Source organism: Schistocerca serialis, chromosome 2, assembly GCF_023864345.2.
Source record: "Schistocerca serialis cubense isolate TAMUIC-IGC-003099 chromosome 2, iqSchSeri2.2, whole genome shotgun sequence".
NCBI classification, from domain to species: domain Eukaryota; kingdom Metazoa; phylum Arthropoda; class Insecta; order Orthoptera; family Acrididae; genus Schistocerca; species Schistocerca serialis.
The window spans coordinates 90,741,289-90,765,385 of record NC_064639.1 but is presented as its reverse complement, the minus strand read 5'-3'; the positions used below and the strand labels follow the sequence as shown (position 1 = coordinate 90,765,385).

General features: G+C 42.3%; 1 protein-coding gene across 2 annotated transcripts in view; it reads right to left on the bottom strand.

Annotated features, from left to right (window-relative positions):
• LOC126456773 (26S proteasome non-ATPase regulatory subunit 1) overlaps positions 1-24,097 on the bottom strand; it is a 369,189-nt gene that overhangs the window by 329,157 nt on the left and 15,935 nt on the right. For both annotated transcript variants that reach the window (XM_050092542.1, XM_050092543.1), the window contains exons 4-7: positions 21,097-21,290; positions 17,846-18,058; positions 15,939-16,151; positions 5,954-6,180 (exon numbers count right to left, since the gene is read on the bottom strand). In XM_050092542.1, coding sequence (XP_049948499.1) covers positions 5,954-6,180; positions 15,939-16,151; positions 17,846-18,058; positions 21,097-21,290 — 847 coding nt within the window. The remainder of the gene's footprint in view (positions 1-5,953; positions 6,181-15,938; positions 16,152-17,845; positions 18,059-21,096; positions 21,291-24,097) is intronic.

The following is a 24,097-nucleotide window of genomic DNA, read 5'->3' as shown; positions in this document are numbered from 1 at the left end:
TAAGGGAAAAAATAGATACTGCCTACAGGAAAATAAAAAGGCCTTTGGTGGACAGAGAAGCAGCTGTATGAATATCACGAGCTCACATGTCATAAGCGAAGAAGGGAAAGCTTAAAGATGGAAGGAATATATAAAGGTTCTATACAAGGGAGACGAACATAAAGGCAATATTATAGACATGAAAGAGGAGGTAGATGAAGATGATATGGGAGATATGAGTCAGAAAAGAATTTGTCAGAGCACAGAAATGCCTATGTCAAAATAAGGCCACAGAGGTAGACTATGTTCGATCAGAACTACTGATAGACTTGGGAGATCCAGCCATGACAAAACTCTTCCATCTGGTGTGCAAGATGAATGAGACAGGCAAATACCCTCAGACTACAAGAATAATTTAATAATTAAAACTCCAAAGAAAGTAGGTGCTGACAGGTGTGAGAATTACTAAACTATCAATTTGATAATACATGGCTGCAAAATACTAATACAAATTCTTGAGCGTATTTTCATTCTATCTTTGCAATTAACAATATGGCTACACAAATGAAGAATTTACTAACACGAACTGTTTACAGAAGAATGGAATATTTGGTAGAAGTGGACCTCGAGGAAGATCAGTTTGGATACCACAGAAATTTAGTAACACACGAGGCAGTACTGAACCTAAAACTTATCTTAGAAGGTAGGTCAAGGAAAGGCAAACCTATGTTTATAGCATTTGGAGACTTGGAGAAAGCTTTTGACAATGTTGACTAACACTCTCTTTGAAATTCTGAAGGTAGCAGAGATAAAACACAGCGAATGGAAGGCTATTTACAACTTGTGCAGAAACCAGACGGCAATTATAAGAGTTGAGGAGCACAAAAAGGAAGCACTGCTGGTGAAGGGAGTGAGACATGGCTGTAACTTATCCAAAGTTATTCAATCTGTACACTGAGCAAGCAGTAAAGGAAACCAAAGAAAAATTTAGAACGATAATTAAAGATCAGGGAGAAGAAACAAAAACTTTAGAGGCTTACCGATGACACTGTAATTCTACCAGAGACAGCAAAGGACTCTGAAGAATTGTAGAATGGAATGGACAGCATCTTGAAAGGAGGATGGGTGTAAGGTGAACATCAACAAAAGCAAATCAACAGTAGTGGAATGTAGTCTAGTTAAATCAGGTGATGCTGAGGGAATTAGACTGGGAAATGAGATACTTAAAGCCTAGACAAGTTTTGTTCTTGGGCAGCAAAATAACTGATGATGGTCAAAGTAGAGAGGATATAAAATGTATACTGGAAATGGAAAGAAAAGAGAAATTCATTATCATCAAATGTAGAATTAAGCGTTACAAAATCTTTTCTCAGAGTATTTGTATGGAGTGAAACGGCGATGATAAACAATTTAGATAAGAAGAGAATAGAAGTTCTGAAATGTGGTACTACATAATAATGCTGAAGATTAAATGGGTAGACCATGTAACTAATGAGGTGGTAACAGAATTGGGGAGAAAATGAATATGTGGCACAACCTGACTAAAAGAAGGGATCAGCTGATAGGACACATTCTGAGACATCAAGGGACCATCAATTTAGACTGGAGGCAACTGGGGTTTAAGACCCAAGAGATGAATACAGTAAGATGATTCAGAAGGATGTAAGTTGCAGTACAGTTATTTGGAGATAATGAAAAATGAAATTAAATCATCATATGGCATTTATTGGCTGGGATATCCCCTTCGGGATTCGGCTGCTGTATTGCGAGACTTTTTATTTGACGCCACTTTGGCGACTTTCGTGTCAATGATGATGAAAATTATGATGAAAGGCACACAACACCCAGTCCCCTGCTGGCAATCGAACCTGGTCCCCCTTGCATGGTAGGCGGTAATGCTACCGCTGCGCCATGGAGGTGGTCCTGAAGGCGATGAGACTTGCACAGGTTAGAGTAGCATGGAGAGCTCCATTAAACCAGTCTTTGAACTGAAGATGATGACGCCAGCAGCAGCAACAACAGCAAGTTTAAAGTATCATTGTTGAAGCACATTTCCATTTTTGTTATTTTGTTCAGCATGTTCTTCCTGGGATATGGTATCCCAAGTGTCACCAATTTGATTCAACAGCAGTTCCAGCTGCATATAAACTTTTTTATGCAGTATCAATACCAGAGAAGGAAAGTTGCTACTCACCATATAGCGGAGATGATGATTCACGACAGGCACAATAAAAAGATTCACGCAATTAAAGCTTTTGGCCATTAAGGCCTATGTCAGCAGTACACACACACACACACACACACACACACACACACACACACACACACACACACAGAAACGCAACTTGCACACACATGTGCATGCCCAGAGAGCTGAGACCCCACTGCGAACAGCAGCACTGGTGCATGATGGGAGTGGCGACTGGATGCAGGTTAGTCACTGTCCTCACCCATCCATCCCCCTTCCTGTTCCCATTCCTGCACTACACAGCCATCATTTCACCGCCAATTTCCAGTACTTGCCACCCCCCCCCCCCCTCTGCACCTGCTCTCCTGCCCTCCATCCAAACTGCAACACTTGACTGTCCTCCACTCCCACCATACTATCTCTCCCCCTCCCAACCCCAGCCTCCTCCTTACCCCCACTGAGTCGCCACTCCCATCATGCACTGGTGCTGCTGTTCGCAGTGTGGTCTCAGCTCTCTGAGACTGCAGATGTGTTGCAAGTGTGTGTGTGTGTGTGTGTGTGTGTGTGTGTGTGTGTGTGTGTGTGTGTGTGTGTGTTTTATTATGCCTATCGCGACTCAGCATCTCCGCTATATGGTGAGTAGCAACTTTCCTTCTCTGATATTGTTACATTCCATCCTGGATTTTCCATTGTTTGATTTTTATGCAGTAGGAGTTGCTATTCAGTTGGTACTGTGGGGGTGGGGAGAGGGGAGGGCGACAAGTATGTAACAGGCCATTTGGTGTTCACCATTTACCTCAAACCACCCTGACATTTAGCACAACTGTTCCACAGGAAAATGCTACATCAAACATGGGGAAGAGAGGCATTGGTGGTGAAAGTTATCAGCAGAATGTAGAGTTGTCTTGAGTTTTCTGCAATTGACACACACACTCCAAATAGGCCTAGACATCTGCTGTCACACCATAATACAGCAAACATCTCACACTGAAGAGAGACAGCAAATCAAGAGGAAGTGCAATTCGCCTGACTGACCCAATCATTTCCTTTGCTTCGATGCCTACTGACACTGCTCACTTGACAACTCAATCTTAATTGACCATGCCTTGCCACTAAGAAAGTGTGCTCTCCATGCAATCCTGTTATCTGCTACGCTGTTTGTTTTCTCATAATTGTTCCCTATCCTTATACCATCTCCTCCTCCTCCTCTTCCCCCCACCCCCCATTCACCATTCCTTCCACTGCATCCATCAGTAAACAATCTCTTCTCACCCAATTTCCAAGTCAAATGTGTTTCCTCTCTCTTCCCAACATCTTATTTCTCACTTAGTCTGCCCATTTTCTGCCTTCCATTCCCCTCCAAATCCAAATTTCAAATGCTTCTATTCTTCTTTCTTCCCCCATCCTCAGTGTCCACATCTCAGCTCCAAATAAAGTGCTTCACCAGTTTCTTCCTTAAGTCCCTGTCCACACACCTACATAGAAGTCTCCTCTTCTTGTTAAATGTCTCCATGTCTCCTTGGCAACTGCTATACGTGTTTTCACCTCCTTATTACATATCGTGTTGTCTGTAATTATGCTTCCCAGGTATCTGAAATCACTAACTCTTTCTATATCTTCCTGCTCTAATTTTTAGTTGTTTTTATTTTCCTTGTAATTATCACCATGCATTTTGTCTTTTCTTATTATTCTCATTCCAAGTTCCCCACAGGTCTTATTTAACTCATTTCACATTCCAACCATAGCTTTTCACTCTCTGCCAATAACCTCATATCTGCAAGGCTGATACATTCTATCCTTCTGCCACCTACCCACACCCCTCTTTTTATTTCAAACATTTCTAAATTTTTACAGACATATGTTAAGGAGTATTGCCTCACTCCCCTTCCAACTGTGCTTTCCACAGTCGTCTCCATTCCAAATCTGCACTCTTATTTTTGGTTTTAGGTGTAGGTTCTTAATCAGCCTTCTATCCCTCCAGTCAACACCATTGTTTATTCTACTGTGCTCTATCACAGGCTTTCTCCAAGTCAATGAAAACAGTATAAACTCCTATTTCTCTTTCAATGTATCTCTCGCCTATAATTCTCAGCAGTCCAACTACATACCTTGTACCTTCCCCTCTTCTAAATCCACACTGCTCTTGTGCATACGTTTTTTCCACTCTACTGTGAAGTCTCTATGTATCACCCTTAGTGGAATTTTTGCTGCACGAGAAATTGAACTCGTGGTTCTAAAATCCTCACATTTATTGGCACTGCTTTTTTCTCAATCAGGATCATTACTGCCTAGTGGAAGTCACCTGGTCATTTACCTTTCTCATACATCTTACACATATGGACGTTAGTTCTTCCACACCACTATTCTCAAGGCTCTTAAACAATTCTGCTGGTATTCCATCAATTCCACTAGCTTTATGATTCTTCATCTTTCTTAAAGCCCCCTCTACTCCTCCTTCCAAGATCCTGTACCCACTATGAAATGTGACAATGTGAGGTGGTGTATCAGTGTCAGTGTCAGTGTCTGGTTGTAATTACCCAACAAGAGCAACAGAGAACAGCACGTTTAGTAGTAATAACATGAAGTAATTGTGGAAACAACTGCTGTGAGAAAGGCCAATAACTAACTTTTATTTAAAAAAATAGGGGTTGTAATTCTAAGAGTTGGCAAGATATTCGACACAGCAAAATTAATTTTGTTGTACACTATATACAGCTGATACCGCTACCTGAACACTTCAGTAATTGTAGCCAATCTCCAATCATTAGCTGTAACTGACCTTTTTCTTTGAACAGTCTACCTCTTGACTACCGATCAGTCTGTCAACACACTATTCATTCAAAAGAAGAAACACACATAGAAGGTGTGGTGATGGCAATTTCTTATAAAGCAACTTAACTATGAAAAATCTGCTAAAAATATTAGAAAGTTCCAAATTTGGCACACAAAATAGTACATCAGCTCTTCTGAGTTTTTACCAAAAACCATCCTCCTATTGATGACACCAAGAAGATGCAGTACCACAAAAAGTGCCCTTGCTGACACTACTGTTCTAGGCTTTAGTCCAATGAGCTGCACTGCTTCCTGTGGTGCCCATTACCAGCTGGCAGGTTATCACAGTATGCACATTACCATTCTCTGTACACAGTAAAAAGCGCATGTACTAGTCATCAGTTTATAGTCTTTGAGCATGTCATGTGCCCTCCACATTTTCTGTGGATGCTCATCCCCTTAGTTTCTTCATTCACCAATAACATACAAACGGATCAGGTAAAATACACCATTACATTAACATTTTACCATGGGAAAAAAAAAAAAAAAAAAAAAAAAAAAAAAAAAAAAAAAAAAAAAAACCCAGATCTGCCACAGCATACTTAAACAGACATTGTCAGAACCACCCAACATACTTGGGAAGGCGGGCTCTTGCAAATCATTGCTCTGACGAAAGATGAGACCAAGAAGTACAGATCTTTGACATTTTTATTTATGAGACCAAGCAGCCCCATTTTTTAAAAAAAAAATATTGTATAACAACAAAATGATAAGACAACTAAACTGAGATGATGATTAAGCTGAAAGTGGGTAGATAACACTATAAAATGTATATCACTATACAGACACACTACTCCTGAACTGATGGTGACCTACCAGCACTATATCTCTATTAATACATGTCTTGTGTACACACACACACACACACACACACACACACACACACACACACAGGGACTCTGAAAATGTTTTGGAAACTAATATGTAAATAATGTTTACAATTCTATAACTTACCGAAGGAACTGATCACTCGTCGTGCCACTGTGCATGTAAGCATTGGCAATAACTGTGGCAGTATGACATATAGATACTCTGATAGCATCTTTTGTGTTTTTGAGTATAAGCATATCAGAATGGTTGCTACGAATGAGAAACTGCAAGTGGAGATCTATGGATACTTCACCACTAAGAATACTTGATAGTTTCTCAATACGCAACTGATGTAACTTCTCATCTTCATTCTAGGTGGAAAAAAATTCTAATGAGTTTACACAGACACACGAACAATTCAAACTTAAATATTTATGTAACAGGATGTGTGAAAGTGGTTTGCAGAATATGTAAATAGATGGTCACAGCTGTATTGTATTAAATTTCAAGTATATCTTAAGAAAATATTACCACAATATGTGAAGTGAGAGTTTTAAATCAGCATCATGCATGTTAAATTAAATAATCTCCTGTTTATATGAAAAGTAGAAAAACTTCTCTATTAGATTCTTTCACAACTATGCAGAGGATAGGATCTGACACTTATTTTTTCCCACTCAAGATTCACATGCAACAAAAAAATATAATGTAATTGTATAGATAAAAAATCTGCTCACTAAGCGGTTGCAGAACATGCACATAAAAGAAGGCTATAATTATACATGCTTTCAGAGCCAGTGGCTCCTTCTGGCAAAAGGGTTGAAGGGGAAGGAAGACAGGTGAAAGAAAGAGACTGGAGAGGTCTAGGAAAAGGGGTAGACTTCAGAAAAGTCACACAGGACAGACTTCAGGGATGGGATGAGAAGGAAAAACTGAGTCTTGGGGACTGCACCTGATGAGATCTGAAAATATGAGGTCTTAATGGTAGAAGACAGGGAATTACTGCTGAAACTTCATGTACAAGTTAGTAAGAGTGAAAAGCTAAGACTATTGTACGTAACAGAGTTGGGAGGTGGACAGCAAAAAAAAAGACAAGTAAAAAAATTAAAAATGTAGAAAAGTAAAACAAGAGTGAAGAAAGGAGTAGTTGCTGTAAAGAAATGCTGAGACTGAATAAATTAATGTAAATTAAGGCCAGATGGATGACAAGAACCAAGGACACGTTATAGTGGTAGTTCCCACCTGTGGAGTTCTGAGAAACTGCTTGTCTGGGGGAAGATCCCGATGGTGCATGTGGTGAAACAAGCACTGAGGTCACAACTGTCATATTGAAAAGCATGCTCTGCAACAGGATATTGTTGCCTATGCCCATTCATCCTAATAGTCATGCAGGTGTAAAAGGCCGAACAGCTGGTATATGATATGTCATTTCACAGGTGGCTCTCCTTTTGATAGTATATGTTTTGCCATTTACAGGGCTGGTGTAGATGGTGGTAGGAGGGTGCAGAGGGCAAGTCTTTCACAAGTATGGTCAGAGGGGTAGGAGCCATAGGGTAGGGAGATGGGTGCAGAAGGAGCGTAGGGTCTGACAAGGGTATTGCTGAGATTGAGAGGGAGACGGAAAGCTATTCTAGGTATGGTGGGCAAAATATCAGACAGAATGTATCTCATTTCAGGCATATTTTAGGAAGTCATAATCTTGTCAAAGTAGCTGATTAATATATTCCAGACCAGGATAATACTGAGTGACAACTTGTGTGCCCCGAAGTTGTTTTTTTGGATTGGATGTGATGGCCCTGGAAACCTGCTTTTGAACTAGGCTGGTGGGGTAATTACATCCAGTGAAGGCAGAGGTGAGAATTGCAGTGTATTGCTGTAAGGAGTCTGCATCTGAACAAATGCAAGGTCGCATGGGAAGGAATGTTTGGCATGGAAGGGGCAACTGTCAAAATGTAAATACTGTTGGTTGTTAGTAGCTTTAATCGCGACAGGAGAGAGTAGCTGGCCTTTGGTGAGGACAAAACAAACATAAAAAAAAAAATGTCACGGGATTTGGTACAGGACCAGGCAAAATGTAACTGGGGGGAGGGGGGGGGGGGGGATATTCAGATATTTTAGGAATTTTATCAGGTCGGCATGAGTCCATATGGAAAAGCTGTCATCAATGTATCTAAACCAAACTAGGGGCTCAAGACCTATGGATCCCAGGAAATCTCCCTCCAAGTGACCCATGAAAAGGTTGGCATAGGAAGGAGCCACCCTGGTTCCCATGGTTGTACCCCTGATCTGTTTGTATGTCTGCCCCTCAAAGGTGAAGTAGTAGTTGGTAAGCATAAAGTTTGTTAAAGACATCATCAGTTTTGAATTAGGTGGGCACTTACTGAAAAAATGTTCAGCAGCAGACAGACCACATATGTAGTGATGTTCGTTTAGAGGGAGGTGGCATCAATGGAGACAAGCAAGGTGTTTGGTGGGAGTGGCACGGGTACAGATTTCAGACAATCTAAGAAATGGTTGGTGTCTTTGATACAGTAGGGAAGTCTGTACTATGATTGCAGGTGCTGATCAACTAAGGCAGATATATGTTCGGTGGGTGTTTTGAAGCCAGCAACTATAGGACAGCCAGGATGATTGAGTCTGTGGATCTTAGGAAGAAGGTAAAAGTTGGGGAAGCATGGTTTGGGTGGAGTAAGAAGTTCTATGGGCTGAGGTGTTAGTCCTTGTGAGGATCCTGAGGTTTTATGGATGGACTGCAGGTCAGCTTGAATCAAAGGGATGGGACTTGATGGCAGGTGCTGTACACAGAAGTGTCAGACAGCTGGCATGGACCTTCACTAACATACTCCTTTCAATCAACTACCATAGTGGTAGATCCTTTGTCTGCTGGGAGGATAATGATGGAGTCATTACCTTTCAGGGAATGCAGATTGGTTGGTTGGTTGGTTGGTTGGTTTGGGGTATAAAGGGACTAAACTACAGGGTCATCAGTCGCTTTTTCCTGATGCAAACAAGGCTCAAGGTACAAAAATACCCAAGTACGTTTGAGAAAATAAATGGGGAAAAAGGAATGGGGAACCACACCTAAAAACAAAACGAATGGAACGAACAAAAAAGGGGGAAAACTTACACCACAAGGAAAAGTAGAAGGTAATAAAACCATAGATCAGATGATTTAGGCTGACTGATCACAATAATAAAAAAAGGATGAACCAGCCACTCTGCAACACATTAAAATGTCCACCCCAAGAAAACAAGGCAAGATGAACACAAGTAGGGAAAAGATGACCACCAAGACAAACAAATGCAAAGAAAGTGCAACAAAGTTAAAATGGAGAGAGGGTGGCGACCTTGGAGAGAAGGCTACATGTGCACCCTTAGATGGTATGATAAAAAAAAACCATCAGGAATAAAACGTAAAACTAAATCTGCTGTTGAGGCATTGTCACCAAACACTGAAGGTAGGGTGCTGGGAAGGTTAGAAGTCCGACGAAGAAGGGCTAAAAGTGGACAGTCCAGCAAGATATGGACAACAGTCATATGTGAGCCACAGTGACACCAAGGTGGGTCCTCGTGACAGAGGAGGTAGCTATGTCTTAGCCACGTATGGCCAATGCGGAGCCGGCACAGAACCACAGATTCCCTGCAAGAGGCCCACATGGAGGCCTTAATGGCACGCATATTGAGATTATGCCATTCCGCCTACAAAATCTGATAAACCTTGCAGCGTAATAATGATTGCAGGTCAATCACGGGGATGCCAATCTCCAGAAGCAGTTTCCAGAGACACCTATCTCCAGAAGCAGTTTCCACATCGCCTGTTTGACCAGCCTGTCGGCAAGTTTGTTGCCGGGGATTGTGACGTGTCCTGGGGTCCACACAAACACCACGGAATGGCAGGACTGTTCCAGAGCATAGACGAACTCCTGAATGGACGCTACCAGAGGGTGGCGAGGGTATCATTGGTTGATAGCTTGTGGATGTACTCAAGAGCATGAGATACAGCCACCAGCTGTGCAGTGAAAACACATCAGCCAACTGGCAAGGAGTGCTGCCCAACGTGTCCTCCATGAACATATGCAAAGCCTACGTGACCATCCGACACTGAGCCGTCAGTGTAAACCAATATTTTTTTTTTTTTTTTGAGCCCCGGAACACATCAAGAATCGAGAGGAAGTGAGAGTGGAGAGCGATGGGGTTAATGGAGTCCTTAGGGCCATGCAAAAGGTCCAGACGAAGCTGTGGCCGAGACTTACACCATGAAGGCGTATGTGAATGGACTGCAAGTAGAGGTGGTAAAGGCTAGGACTCCAGTTCAGAGAGAAGATACTGCACGCGAACCGGTATTGTTAGCCCCAATCTGGGCTGCCGATTCGGGAGATGGACTGCCGGGGGCAGGAAAGGGAGACGGTAATTCGGGTGCTCAGGGGAACTATTAATGTGTGCTGCATAACTTGTGAGCAGTTGCGCATGTCTGATCTGCAGTGGAGGGACACCAGCCTCCACCAGTACGCTGGTCACTGGACTCGTTCTAAAATCTCCTGTCACTAATCGAACCCCACAGTCGTGCACAGGGTCAAGTAAATGCAATGCTGAAGGCACTGCCGAACCATAAACCGCACTCCCATAGTCAATTCAGAATTGGACAAGGGCTCTGTAGAGCTGCAGTAGCATACAGTGATCTGGACCTCAATTAGTGTTGCTCAGGCAACGGAGGGCATTGAGGTGCTGCCAGCACTTCTGCTTTAGCTGACGAAGATGAGAGAGAAAAATCAACCGAGCATCGTAAACTAGTCCTAGGAACTGATATGTCTCCACTACAGTGAGTGGATCGTCATTACGGTAAAGTGCGGGTTCCAGATGAACAGTACGATGTCGACAGAAGTGCATGACACACTCAATACAGAGCCAGAGCGACAGGAAATTTTGGATAAAAATGGGAGTGGTTCCCGGAGACCCCACTCATACAACGTGGTAAGGATATGATGTCGCCAAGTCGTGTTGTATGCTTTACGTAAGTCGAAAAAGATGGCAATTAGGTGTTTCCGTCTGGAAAAGGCTGTTCGGATGGCAGACTCAATGGACACAAGATTATCAGTGGTAGAGCAACCCTGGCAGAAGCTGCCCTGACATGGAGCAAGCACTACAAACCACGCGACTCCAGGACCCAACCCAACCGCCAACATACCATACGTTCCAGCAGCTTACAAAGAACGTTGGTGAGGCTGAGGGGCTGATACCTACCGGGTTTGAGCACCGGAATGATGGTGTTCTCCCACCATTACGATGGAAAGACACCATTGCACTAGACCTGATTAAAGATGACGAGAAGATGTCACTTATAGTCAGATGAGAGATGTTTAATTATCTGGCTGTGGATATGATCAGGCCCAGGAGCTGTGTCAGGGCAATGTGCAACAGCACTGAGGAGCTCCCACTCTGTAAATGGGGCATTATAGGATTCACTGCAGCACATAGTGAACGAGAGGACATTACCTTCCAGGCACCATTTGAGTTTGCGAAAGGCTGTGGGGTAATTCTCCAATGCAGAGGCTCGAGCAAAGTGTTCAGCAAAGTGCTCGGCAATCGTGTTTGCGTCGGTACATAACTGCCATTTATGGTAACACCGGGGACAGCTGTTGGGGCCTGGTACCCGAAAAGATGACATGTGGCACCCAATGGTGGAGACGTATCTCTCCCAACACTACTCCTCCTTTGTTTGATAAGGTAGTGAACACGGGCACAGAGCCATTTAAAGCTATGAGGTGCTCCAGGGATGGGTGCCGCTTATGCTGCCATAGAGCTCACCGACACTCCTTAATTGCTTCAGTGACTTCCGGCAACCACCAAGGGGCTGCCTTACGCCTCGGGCACCCTGAAGAGAGGGATTGTGTTTTCTGCCACAGAAACAATTGTGCTGGTCACCTGCTCAACCATCACATCGATGTTACCATGTGGGGGGAGATTCAGCTTTGACAGCAGAGATGAAAGTTCCCCAGTCTGCCTTGTTCAATGCCCATCTCGGTAGGCGTCAAATGTGTCTGACACTGGGGCAGTGACAGGAAGATGGGGAACTGGTCACTACCACACAGGTCGTCATGTGCTCCCCAGTGGCTACATGGGAGAAGTCCTGGGCTGCAAGTTGATAAACCAATGGCCGAGTAACTACCATGAGCCACACTGAAATGTGCAGCGGCCCCAGTATTTAAGAGGCAGAGGTTGAATTGCAATGGTAACATTTTGAAATCTCTGCCTCAGCCAATAAGCACGGTACGACCCCACAATGGGTTATCGCCATTAAAATCTCCCAGAAGTACAAAAGGTTTAGGGAGTTGATCAACCAGTGACCTGTGCAGCTAATACTTTCAGGAGTATTGCACCATCTGGAGGAAGAGATACATTGCAGACAGTTATTTCCTGTGTTGTCCTTATTCTGACAGCCACAGCTTCAAGAGGGGTTTTAAGGGGCACATGTTCACTACAGACTGAATCTAGGACATAAATGGAAACTCCACCTGACACTCGAGTATAGTCGCTATGGTTCCTGTAATATCCCTTATAGGGATCTGCATTGCAAGGAACCAGGTTTCCTGGAGGGCAATGCAGATACCAGGTGTAAGGCTTAACAGTTGCTGTAGCTCAGCCAGGCAGTGGAAAAACTGCCGCAATTCCACTCGAGGGTGACATTGTGAGACTGGGAAGGCATGGAACATTCAATGAGGCAGTTTACGCCTCAGGGTCACCTGCTGCTACCGATTTATTGCCTGAGCAGTCTATATCCATTGTGTGAGGATCTGGCGAAATATAGGTCCTCAGCGGATGCCAAAATCTCCACCCCATCCTCAGCCGCAGAGCTTGTAGGTAGCGTTGGTGTGGGTGCCACCGCAATTTCCTTGGTCTTGGGGGTCCTCTTTTTGGACTTTTTCACTGCTCCTTGGGTTTCTCTGGCTGGAAGGACTTCACTGATTCAGGCTCAAGGACTGATGATCGTGAAGCCCTACGGCCAGCCGCTTTTGGGCACTTCAGCCACTGGCAGGTGTCATCTTTCCCATTAGCAGAAACCTGGGAAGGGAGTGACTGAAGGGACTCCTTCCTGGCGAGAGGAGCTGAAGAAGACTTACGCTTCTCCAGCCGAAAAGTGGGAACTGGTGTCCCCGATAGATGGGGATGGGGGGGGGGGGAGGGAGTGCTCCCAAGGTAGATGGTGCGGGAACAACAGGTGGGAAGTGCCCCCCACCATGAAGGGGGCAGATGTAGCCTTCTGGGTCTGAGAGCTGACTAGAATTCGCAGAACTGCTCTCATAGTGGCGACATATGAGGAAGTCATAGCCACAGGATGTAGGCTCTGGCATTTTCTCTTAGCCTCAGTGTACATCAGTCAGTCCAGGGTCTTGTATTCCATGATTTTCCTCTCTTTCTGTAAAATCCTGCAGTCTGGCGAGCAAGGTGAATGATGCAGTCCGCAGTTGACACTGATGGGAGGCAGGGCAGACGGAGTATTGAGACGTGATGGACGTCCACAATCTCGACATGTGATGCTGTAAGTACAGCATGAAGACATTGGCTGAACTTCCAGCACTTGAAGCACCGCATCTGGGGAGGGATATATGGCTTGACATCACAGTGATAGACCACCACCTTGATCTTCTCAGGTAAGGTGTCACCCTCGAAGGCCAAGATGGAGGCACGGGTGGCAACCTGATTATCCCTCTAACTCTGATGGGTGCACCGGACGAAATGGACACCTCGTCGTTCTAAGCTGGTGTGCAGCTCGTCGTCAGACTGTAAAAGAAGGTCCCTGTGGAAGATAATACCCTGGACCATATTTAAGCTCTTATGTGGTGAGATGGTAACAGAAACATCCCCCAACTTGTTCCAAGTGAGTAAAGTCCGTGGCTGGGCAAAGGATGCTGTTTTTATTAAGAATGACCCACGTCGCATTTTGGACAAGCCCTCCACCACCCCATACTTTTCCTCTAAATGCTGTACAAAAAACTGGCTTCATCGAAGCAAAGGAGTCCACATCAGTTCTCGAACATACAAGGTACTGGGGTGAGTAAGGTTCATTGCCTAGCATTCCTCCCATGGTGTGGCCAGGGATGGGAATGATTTAGGGTCATACTTTCTTGCACTGTACTGAGCCTTGGAACGGTTTGAGACTACTGGTGTTTGATAACCATTAAGTGATAACGTGGTACGCTTCATCATCCATCATCTGCCCTGATGCCATCCACTCTGACCAGGGGGCCTCCCCACGGTGCCACCCAGCTGCAGCAAAGGCTTCCTGGCAGGATGACCATTGCTGGAAGTCCCAATGCCCCAGGATGACTGGCATCTACTCAATGGCATATGCGGGGAGTTAACGGCACAGGCATCAGCAGAGCGATCCCCGTATTGTCAGGGGGCTACAGCCAACAGGGTACTTGGCAGCCCCACCACAACGGACTGGCTACTGTGCTGGATGTGAGGTGCAAAGAAGTACATGGTCACCATCGGCGCAAAAAGCGACACTGCATAGCGCATGGTGGAAAATGCACCCAGGAAGGTGTCCTCGTCCAAGAGATGGAGAATGAGGTGGACTGCAGTGTGATGACGAGGAAGTGGGCTGAAGATATCAAGGCATGATGGACACAATGCACCACGTAAGGTACCCTTCCCCAATTGGCTCACTCTTTGGGAAAATTTTGAAAGATGGAGGTCAAGCCCTAGACGAAACCATCACATAAAGGCCGAAATGTGTGGGACCCCTTTTAGTCACTTGTTACGACAGGCAGGAAGACCTCGGGCCTATTCTAATCCCCGGGTCCGCATGGGGTGGGGTCGCAGAGTCTGGAGTTCAGCAGAGAACAGGTTGGGTCATGTTGTAGGGACCTGAGGAAGGGTTGTGAAGCAATGCTGGATGTGAGGAATTCTTGGAAGGGGTGTAAGGGGTGCTGGACCAAGTTGGATCATAGTCGGAACTGTTTGAGGCAGGGTTCAACGCATGATCAAATGCAGGTTTAAGGCTGAAAGCGAGACCCTTGGATAGTACAGATAATTCAGGAGGGGAGAGATGAGAAGTTGAGAACACTGTACTGTTGTGAAACTTCCTGGCAGATTAAAACTCTGTGCCGGACCGAGACTCGAACTCAGGACCTTTGCCTTTCGCAGGCAAGTGCTCTACCAACTGAGCTACCCAAGCACAACTCACGCCCCGTCCTCACAGCTTTACTTCTGCCAGTACTGTTGTGACTGGCAGATGGTGTATATTGCCAACAAACAACATCATGTTTCAAAAACATGCTCTACAACATGACAGTTGTGAACTCTGTGCCTGTTTCACCACATGTGCCATCTGGATTCTTTCCCCGGAGCCCCCCCTCAGACCTCCGCAGGTGGGAACTACCACTACATATGTCCTTGTTTCTCGCCACCCACCTGCCCTTAATTTATGACAATTTCTTCGATCTCAGGATTTCATCACAATAGCTACTTCATTCTTCACTCTGTTTCAGTTTTCTACATCTTCAATTTTCTTGCTTTCTATTTTTTGTCATCCCCCTCCCACCTCTTAAGTACAATGCACTTAGCTTTTCACTCTTATTGACTCTTGCACAATGTTTTGGCAGTAACACCCTGTCTTCCATCTTTAAACTCTCATGTTTTTAAATCTCACCTAGTGCTGTCCCATCGAATCAGTCTTTCCTTCTAATACCATCCCTCAGAGTCTCCTCTGACCCACAGTTCCGGGTGACTTTTGAAATCTACCTATTTTCCTAGACCTGTCCAGTCCTTTTCCTTCACCCCTCTTCGTTTCCCTTGAACCCTTCTTCCGGAAAAAGGAGCCACTGGCTCCAAAGGCTTGCACAATTCTGGCCTCCTTTTATGTGCATGTTCTGTAGTCACTTCATGAGTAGATTTTTTACCTACCCAAAAACAATATTGTACTGCACAACCCTTCATTACTATCAGCTGCATGATATGTACAAACATTTGTTAATTCTGAACAGGGTTCAGGAAGATAAAGGCAGACAATCACTACAAGAACAATAACCGCAACAGTAATGCTCAGTTCGTGATTTTTTCTGATAACTGACACCTCAGTTTGAAAATGGCAGAATTTCGATAATTTGTGAGGCTGAGGGATACATACCAGATTTTCAAGTTTGCGTTCTGTTTTTATTTCTTGTTCACCAGCAGAAGCAGTGGTGGTCTCTGAAGTATCAGTCTTTTTCTCCACGGTGTCACTTGTACCAGTTGGTATGGGAGCTGTGGCTCTTAATGCCTGGAGGACTCTGCCGAGAAACTGCTGAGTTGCACTCTCATACAGGTCAAAGGCGATCTGGCATGCCATCAGTGCACTGTCCTGTGGGAAGAGAAATCTTAAAAAATGTACTTTGCAGATGGGTAATAAGTCACTCATAACCAAATGAAGAAAATCGTGTGTTCTTAACAACCAACAACTAAGTCTAAAATCTATAATTTCATGCCATACTAATGATATGAATATAATAGAGGGAAACATTCCACGCGGGAAAAATATATTTAAAAACAAAGATGATGTGACTTACCACACGAAAGCGCTGGCGGGTCGATAGAAACACAAACAAACACATACATACATACACACACACAAAATTCTAGCTTTCACAGCCAATGGTTGCTTCATCAGGAAAGAGGGAAGGAGAGGGAAAGACGAAAGGATGTGGGTTTTAAGGGAGAGGATAAGGAGTCATTCCAATCCCGGGAGCGGAAAGACTTACCTTAGGGGGAAAAAAGGACAAGTATACACTCGAACACGCACACGCACACGCACGCACACGCGCACACACACACACACACATACACATATCCATCCGCACATACATAGACACAAGCAGACATTTGTAAAGGCCATATTTGACATATTTACAAATGTCTGCTTGTGTCTGTGTATGTGCGGATGGATGTGTGTGTGTGTGTGTGTGTGTGTGTGTGTGTGTGTGTGTGTGTGTGTGTGCGCGCGCGCACGCGCACGCAAGTGTATACCCGTCCTTCTTTCCCCCTAAGGTAAGTCTTTCCGCTCCCGGGACTGGAATGACTCCTTACCCTCTCCCTTAAAACCCACATCCTTTCGTCTTTCCCTCTCCTTCCCTCTTTCCTGATGAGGCAACAGTTTGTTGCGAAAGCTTGAATTGTGTGTGTATGTTTGTGTGTCTATCGACCTGCCAGCGATTTCGTTTGGTAAGTCACATCATTCTTGGTTTTAGAAATATTTTTCCCACGTGGAATGTTGGCAAACATTCCTACAGTAGTTGTATTACATGTTTATTACGTTATAAATAAATAAAAAACTTTATTGTAAATTCAGTGCATTAGTATTTGTAAAATTACTTTCATATAGTGTTTATTAAAAAATGACGATCATTCCACTTGGGACCTGTGGAATGGTACATTAGCTTATTTGTTTTAGTTGTAAATATTTGTCATGTATTGTTGTTTTCCTGACATGTTCCACATCCTGGAGGACCTCCTCACTACAGATCAATTGGAATGAAAGTAAATCTAATCTAAACTAAATCAGCTATCCATCATTCTGGAGTTTAGATGTGAAAAATGGATCATAACGAAGAAAGAAAGATAAGAACAGAGCACAAGCAACTGAGGTGTGTATCAGAGGCACTACTGGTATTATAAGAAATAAACAACACACAATTCAGAATTAAAATGAATGCCCTGACATTTAAATTAAGATTACTTAATTTCAACAAGTTTCCCTTGAGCTGCTGGATATCCCAAGAATTTAGCTCCTCAATCAGGTACAGAACAGAAGAGCAGGTATGGTAATCAGCCGTACAGAGCTTCCTCAAACTCGTCCAACTGTTACAGTGCGAACACTGACACCGAGTTCTTACTGTTACATCTTCAGAGAAGGCTGGCACAACATTTACCATCCTGCATGTTGTCCAAGATATATAAACTAAGCCTCACTAATAGTGCCAATTCATACATTTCCTTTCTTTGAATATAACAAAATATGCTGAAGTAACAGCTTTTTACTGTATAATACATAACACTTACCTCTGTATCCTTGCTAAGTTTGTCCAGAATCTCTGCTACAGCCAAAGGGTCGTCAAGAAAGATGAGACACTGACACATGTTAACATAATCTGGAGTGGCAAGATTCCTATACAGATCAACTAATGACCTAAGAACTGTGTTCCTGAATCCACGGTTCTGAATGAGGCTCATTGCCACCTGGAAGGCGTATGTTAACATTCCAAATACGTCATCCTGAAAAGATAAAATAATTTTTTTTCCCAAAATGATTAGTGATAGCATATCAAGTTGTACATAAACTGGAAAATTTTATGCCAGACACATATGGATATTTATAAATTTGTTTGTGAATTATTCGAGTGGTGAAGTAACAGTAGAGTTACTAGTTTCAAAAGGCGGTATCCAAACTCCAGTGGCTGTATATGCTTCTACATCATGATATTACTGCAATACTCAAAAATGCATTTCGTGTGTTGCAGCACTGAGATATTCCACCCATTAAATGATTAACACACATTTTTATCAAGAGTAAAGAGTTCCTCAGCAAACCATAAAATTATGAAGGAGAATTGTTGCCAAGTACCTATTTTCAGAAGGTTATGCAGATGGTATGTGACACTATCTCAACTTTCTGAACTAGAAGTTTCCTCCTTAGGGAGGAGAGACAGGTAGTTTGGGAAGGTCAAAAAAGAATGGTAGGTCACTCCAACAGCAGGATGAGAAGGACCACATGTAAGGACAAAGAGAAGACAAAAGAGCATAACACATAATTCATTTCATTGTTATGTAAATAACTGGTTCCTTTTTTTTTAATAGAACTGCAGTACATTTTATTGTATGTCAATTATGTTTCACATAAAAAGTACTAGACAACATTGTAACTAAAATGGTATGGTACGATCACATGCCACTTTTAAACATTACTCAGACAGCAGTATGCAAATATATGACTTTCTAATTCTGAGAAATCACCGAGTATGTATTCATAGCACCCAACTTCAAAGTGGATAAACACAAATTCTTACCATAAAAAAGGGCCAGCAGCAAATACAGTAAATATTTTTCATTATTACTATAATGTTGCTCATTAAAAGCTATTCTATGAAAAATTATGATTGAGATGTACAAGGTAAAAAAAGGGAATGGGGTCATTAGGAAAAGTTTTGTATGTCATGGTGTCAGGACTGAAACTGCCCTACTGCTACATCCTCAGAGAATGTGCCACAGAAATGAGGCCTTTGCCTGCAGGGAGGAGGATGAAGCAGCAGTGTCTGCCTTGAAGTTGCATATAATTTAGGGCTGGCAGTCTGATCATATTTTTCAGGCTGGGCCGGGAGGAGACACTGGAAGAGAGGAACCTTTGGGGTGCCAAGAGAGGGTGGTACTTATATCTACATACATACATCACAAGCCACCATATGGTGCATGGTGGAAGGTACCTTTTATCACTACCAGTCATTTCATTTTCTATTTAACTCTCAAATTGAGGGGAAAATGACTGTCCATATGCCACCATACGAGCCCTAATTTCTCTTATCTTTATGGTCCTTATGTGAAACATGCATTGGTGGCAGCAGAATCTTTGTGCAGTCAGCTTCAAATTCCAGTTCTCTAAAGTTTTTTTCAATAGAGTTTAGTGAAAAGAGTGTAGTCTCCCCTCCAGAGATCCCCATTTGAGTTCCCAAATCATCTCCATAATACTCTTGTGTTGATTGAAGCTACTGGTAAGAAATCTAGCTTAATCTAACCTGGTGGTGGCCGTGAATACCCAAGCAGTATAAAAGAATAGCTCACGCTAGTGTTCTGTATGCAGTCTCTTTTATACATGAGCATCACTTTGTTAAAATTCTGCCACCAAACAAAAGTTGGCCATTTGCCTTCTCTACTGCAGTTCTTACATGCTAGTTCAATTCACATCTTTTTGCAACATTAAACCGGCATATTTAATAGACATCACAATGTCAAACAGCATAGTACTAATGCCACACTGCAACATTACGGCATTGTTTTTCCTACTTGTCCACATTAACTTACATTTCCTACATTTCGAGCTATCTGCCATTCATCACACCAACTAGACATCTTGTCTACACCATCTTGCATCCTTAGGCTGATTCAAAGACAACAACTTCCCATACACCACAGCATCATCAGTAAACATTCACAGAGTGCTGCTCTCGCTGTCAGACCATTTATGTATATAGAGAATAAGCACACTTCCCTGCGGCCCTCCTAGCAGTACCCTTGTCTCTGATGAACACAGGACACTGTACTATTGGTAAGGGTCGGTAGAGGGAACACTTTATTTAATTTCTATAATAATGGGTGGGATCACCAACTAGTTTTATTTTGCTGCAATTGTCAACACTTTTGGCCCATACTGAAACAGATTCAGACTCATTTATTTTACAATGATAACCAACGGCATGGTGGACATGTAATACGATTTACCCATCTCTCTGTTGTAGACTAGAGTCAAATACTTCCCCAAAATCTAGAAATATGGGAATTGCCTGTTGCCTTTCACACATGGTTTGCAACCCTTCTGCCAGAAGAAGCAGCAAACGCTACTAGGATCATAAGCGCCCACTTTGGTGAGTAAAAACTGTATTTAGGTATTTGTGTTTAAATGAAGAGTGGCTACTTGTGTACATGTATTTATATAATGTATATTTAATCAATGTATACATCCAGATGAAATCCATAGACTGTATATTGTTTACAAATGTATATTAGATAGATGGGTCCTTCTCAACCGATGATCTAACCGACTTTCCCATCCTTCCCAAACCTATCCCTGTTTCTTGCCATTGGAAATTACATGATAGTTCTTTTTTTACTTTAAATCTAGCTATTGGCAGTAGAAGAAATTTGCCCCGTGAAGAAGGCCACTGGCCAGCCATTTAGTGCCATTTCAGCAATTTAGTACCAAACACCTCTGAACAAGCAAGCTTCAGCTCATCAGTGTGTGTCCATAATTAAACTAATGAAACACTCAAAAAAGTCAATTAAATTTGGAAAATTACTTACGAACTAACACTCATTCTGTCCTCCCCCCCCCCCCTCCCCAAACACACACACACACACACACACACACACACACACACACACACACACACACACACACACACACACACAAAATGAAATTTAACATGGAAGAGGAAAGCAAATTTTAGCATTAAATCATAAATCAGCTGAAAATATAAAGAGAGGAATATCTGGCAAAGTGAAAATTTGTAGACCATGATAAGAGTGAATGAAAATTTTCTCACAGATTCTTTAATGGCTCTTTCAAAGATATCCATCCGACGAGTTTCCAGTGCTAGACCAAGAGCCTGGCGATATTGCCCATCATCAAGACAGCGCTGGAACATTCTATTTACAATAGCTTCCAAACGGTGATCAATCTTCTTCGCATCTTCAGCGTTTGCTGTACGCTGCTGTGTGTAGAAATCAATACATTTTGCTGCAACCAAAAAATGCAAATGCGTAAGAATAATCTCAGAGAATCTAGCAACAATGCAGCATTAGAAGCAGCAAAAACATTGCATTAACATATCAAGATTAACTTCATTAAGTAAATGCAGGAATTTTCTTTTGCTTTTACAAAACAGTGAATTTATAATACAACGGAACCCAGATACAACAACATTCAAAGGATCTTGAAAATTATGTTGTTATAAACGAGTGTTGTAACAGAGATTCGTATTGTCAGTCTATTGTGGTGGAAAATGGAAAAGAGCAAATTTATTTAGCCTTATTTTACTTTGCATACAGGTTTCACTCTTAAGCTTACATGCATACAGTATACATAGCGGTGTATCTAGTACTCACCAAACTTCTTAACTTAGGAATGACAGTCATTTTACTCTGTTGTCCATTTGCCCAATACATACTTTCTAAATAACATTCTGTATTCATTATTTTATTCGCAATTTCACTGCTCCCTCCCCTAACTTCATAGAACATGTTTATAATCTTAATGGCTACTCAAGTGCCACGCACAGTAGGATCAGCACTTTCTTTCTTTCTCCTCCTCCTCCTCAGCTCACGTCATCACCACTGTGACCCACATTCTTCATTTAATTTGCAATTTAGTCTTCAGTTTGCACTTCATTTGTAATAAGGTCATCCTCTATTCTTGCATATATTTCATAGTTGCACTGACAGAATATCACAGTTTGTTTCTTGCAGCAATCCATATGGTGCCAGATCAGTGTTATCACACGTGTCTTCAGTTGCAGTGGCATTAATTCCTTCATTTGTGATTCCTGCATGACAGAGGTCTTGATAGTTTGGGCTATGACCCAGCAACAAGCTTTGGTAAAGTATCTGCCCAGATCCTTCAGTGTGACAGAATAACCCTACTTTTTCTCAATGCACAGTATCATTTTCAGGAATATGAGCTTACAAGAGTGGCACTTCAGACTACTAATTAATCCTTGGTCCATGGGCTGCAATAAGCTTTTGTATTTGCAGGAAGAAAAACAAACATAATATTCTCCAGACCAGAGAGTGCAGGATGTGGTGGACAGTTGCCAATTAGAACCAGTATCTTCAATGTCTGACTTCTATGTTCCCAATCCCAATGCCGTATTACAGTTCAAAAAGTTCGCAGGTCATCCGGGAATTTGTTAGCATTGTAATACACCGGTAGTTTTTTTTACATGCTTAGAACAGCTATGATTTTTTACTTGCCTATCACGAGCAATTTTTTTTTCTCAGTTCCACTTGCATTAACATAAACCAGAGCTGTTATTCAGTCTTTGGGTAACTTGCCACCAACAAATTTTTCACCATTTAATTTTAGAGTTTTGTCAGGTGCCAATTTAAAGAAAATGCCAGTAGCATCTGCATTAAAGATGTCACAGTCTGCATATCCTTCATGAAGCAAAGCCCACAAGGTAATGAGCCATTGTTGGATTCTTTCAGTATTCACACTGTTGGCTTCACTGCTCATTTTGCCAAAAGTAATGCCGTGACTGCTTGAATCTGTCAATCCAGCCACTGCTGCACATAAATTCCCCATATTTTAATTTCTTGGTAAGTTCTTCCATTTTCACCATAAAGAGAGGTCCACTAATGGATACATTGTTGTTTCCCTCTTGTTTAAACCACTTAAGCAGTACTTCTCACATCACCCCATTCAGCTTTTTATAACTGCCTGATTTAAGATCCATTTTGTTCAAATGCAGTAACAATTTTATTCTTGTTCTTCCAAATCATTTGGACTGTGGAATTTATAAGGCCAAACTGATGGCATAATTCAATCATTTTAGCTCCATTCTCGATTTAGTTGATCACTTACTTTTTCTTTTACTGCCATGCTATTCAAAATGCGTGCACTTCATAGAAGATTGTTATGGAAACTAATACCACATGTACTATTGACGAGTTCTGTGACTGTCACCACTACTGTAGTATGAATGCCCTAGGATAACAATCAGGTGAGGAATCTATCCAACACCTATTGCCAATGGAATGGCAGAGAGAACAATATGCTAAGTAGTCTTATTACAAGAGATTTCCTTCTACAGTACGTTGATTCTTGGAAAATATTGTTGCTAAATGAGATAAAGCGATTCAAAATGCGTGCACTTCATAGAAGATTGTTATGGAAACTAATACCACATGTACTGTTGACGAGTTCTGTGACTGTCACCACTACTGTAGTATGAATGCCCTAGAATAACAATCAGGTGAGGAATCTATCCAACACCTATTGCCAATGGAATGGCAGAGAGAACAATATGCTAAGTAGTCTTATTACAACAGATTTCCTTCTACAGTACGTTGATTCTTGGAAAGTATTGTTGCTAAATGAGATAAAGCGATGTTACATATGAGGTATACACATATATATCTGTCATATTAAGCAAGGATGAAAAGTATGTTTATTACGAAGAATACGGACATACCACAAATCACAATGTTCTAGCCAAGTTGTCATAACCAATGTCGTTATAAGAAAGTTTAAACAGTAAACAGATTGAATTTCTCATTTGTATTCAATTGCTAAGAATAGGGAATACCAACAACAACATTTATATGCAGATGTTTTCTCAGTCTATTAAATGCTTACACTTTCTGAATATCTTCTTGGGTAGGAGTTTACATTAACTTGTACTATTTTGACATCAACCAACTATTCTACCTAACAGATTAACAGCTAGCAGGTTCTGAAATAATACCTCTACATATGATGGCAAAGCAATTCAGCTGGATTTACCACTATCTCAGTACTTAACAGGAACTGTAACGAAAATCTGTAGC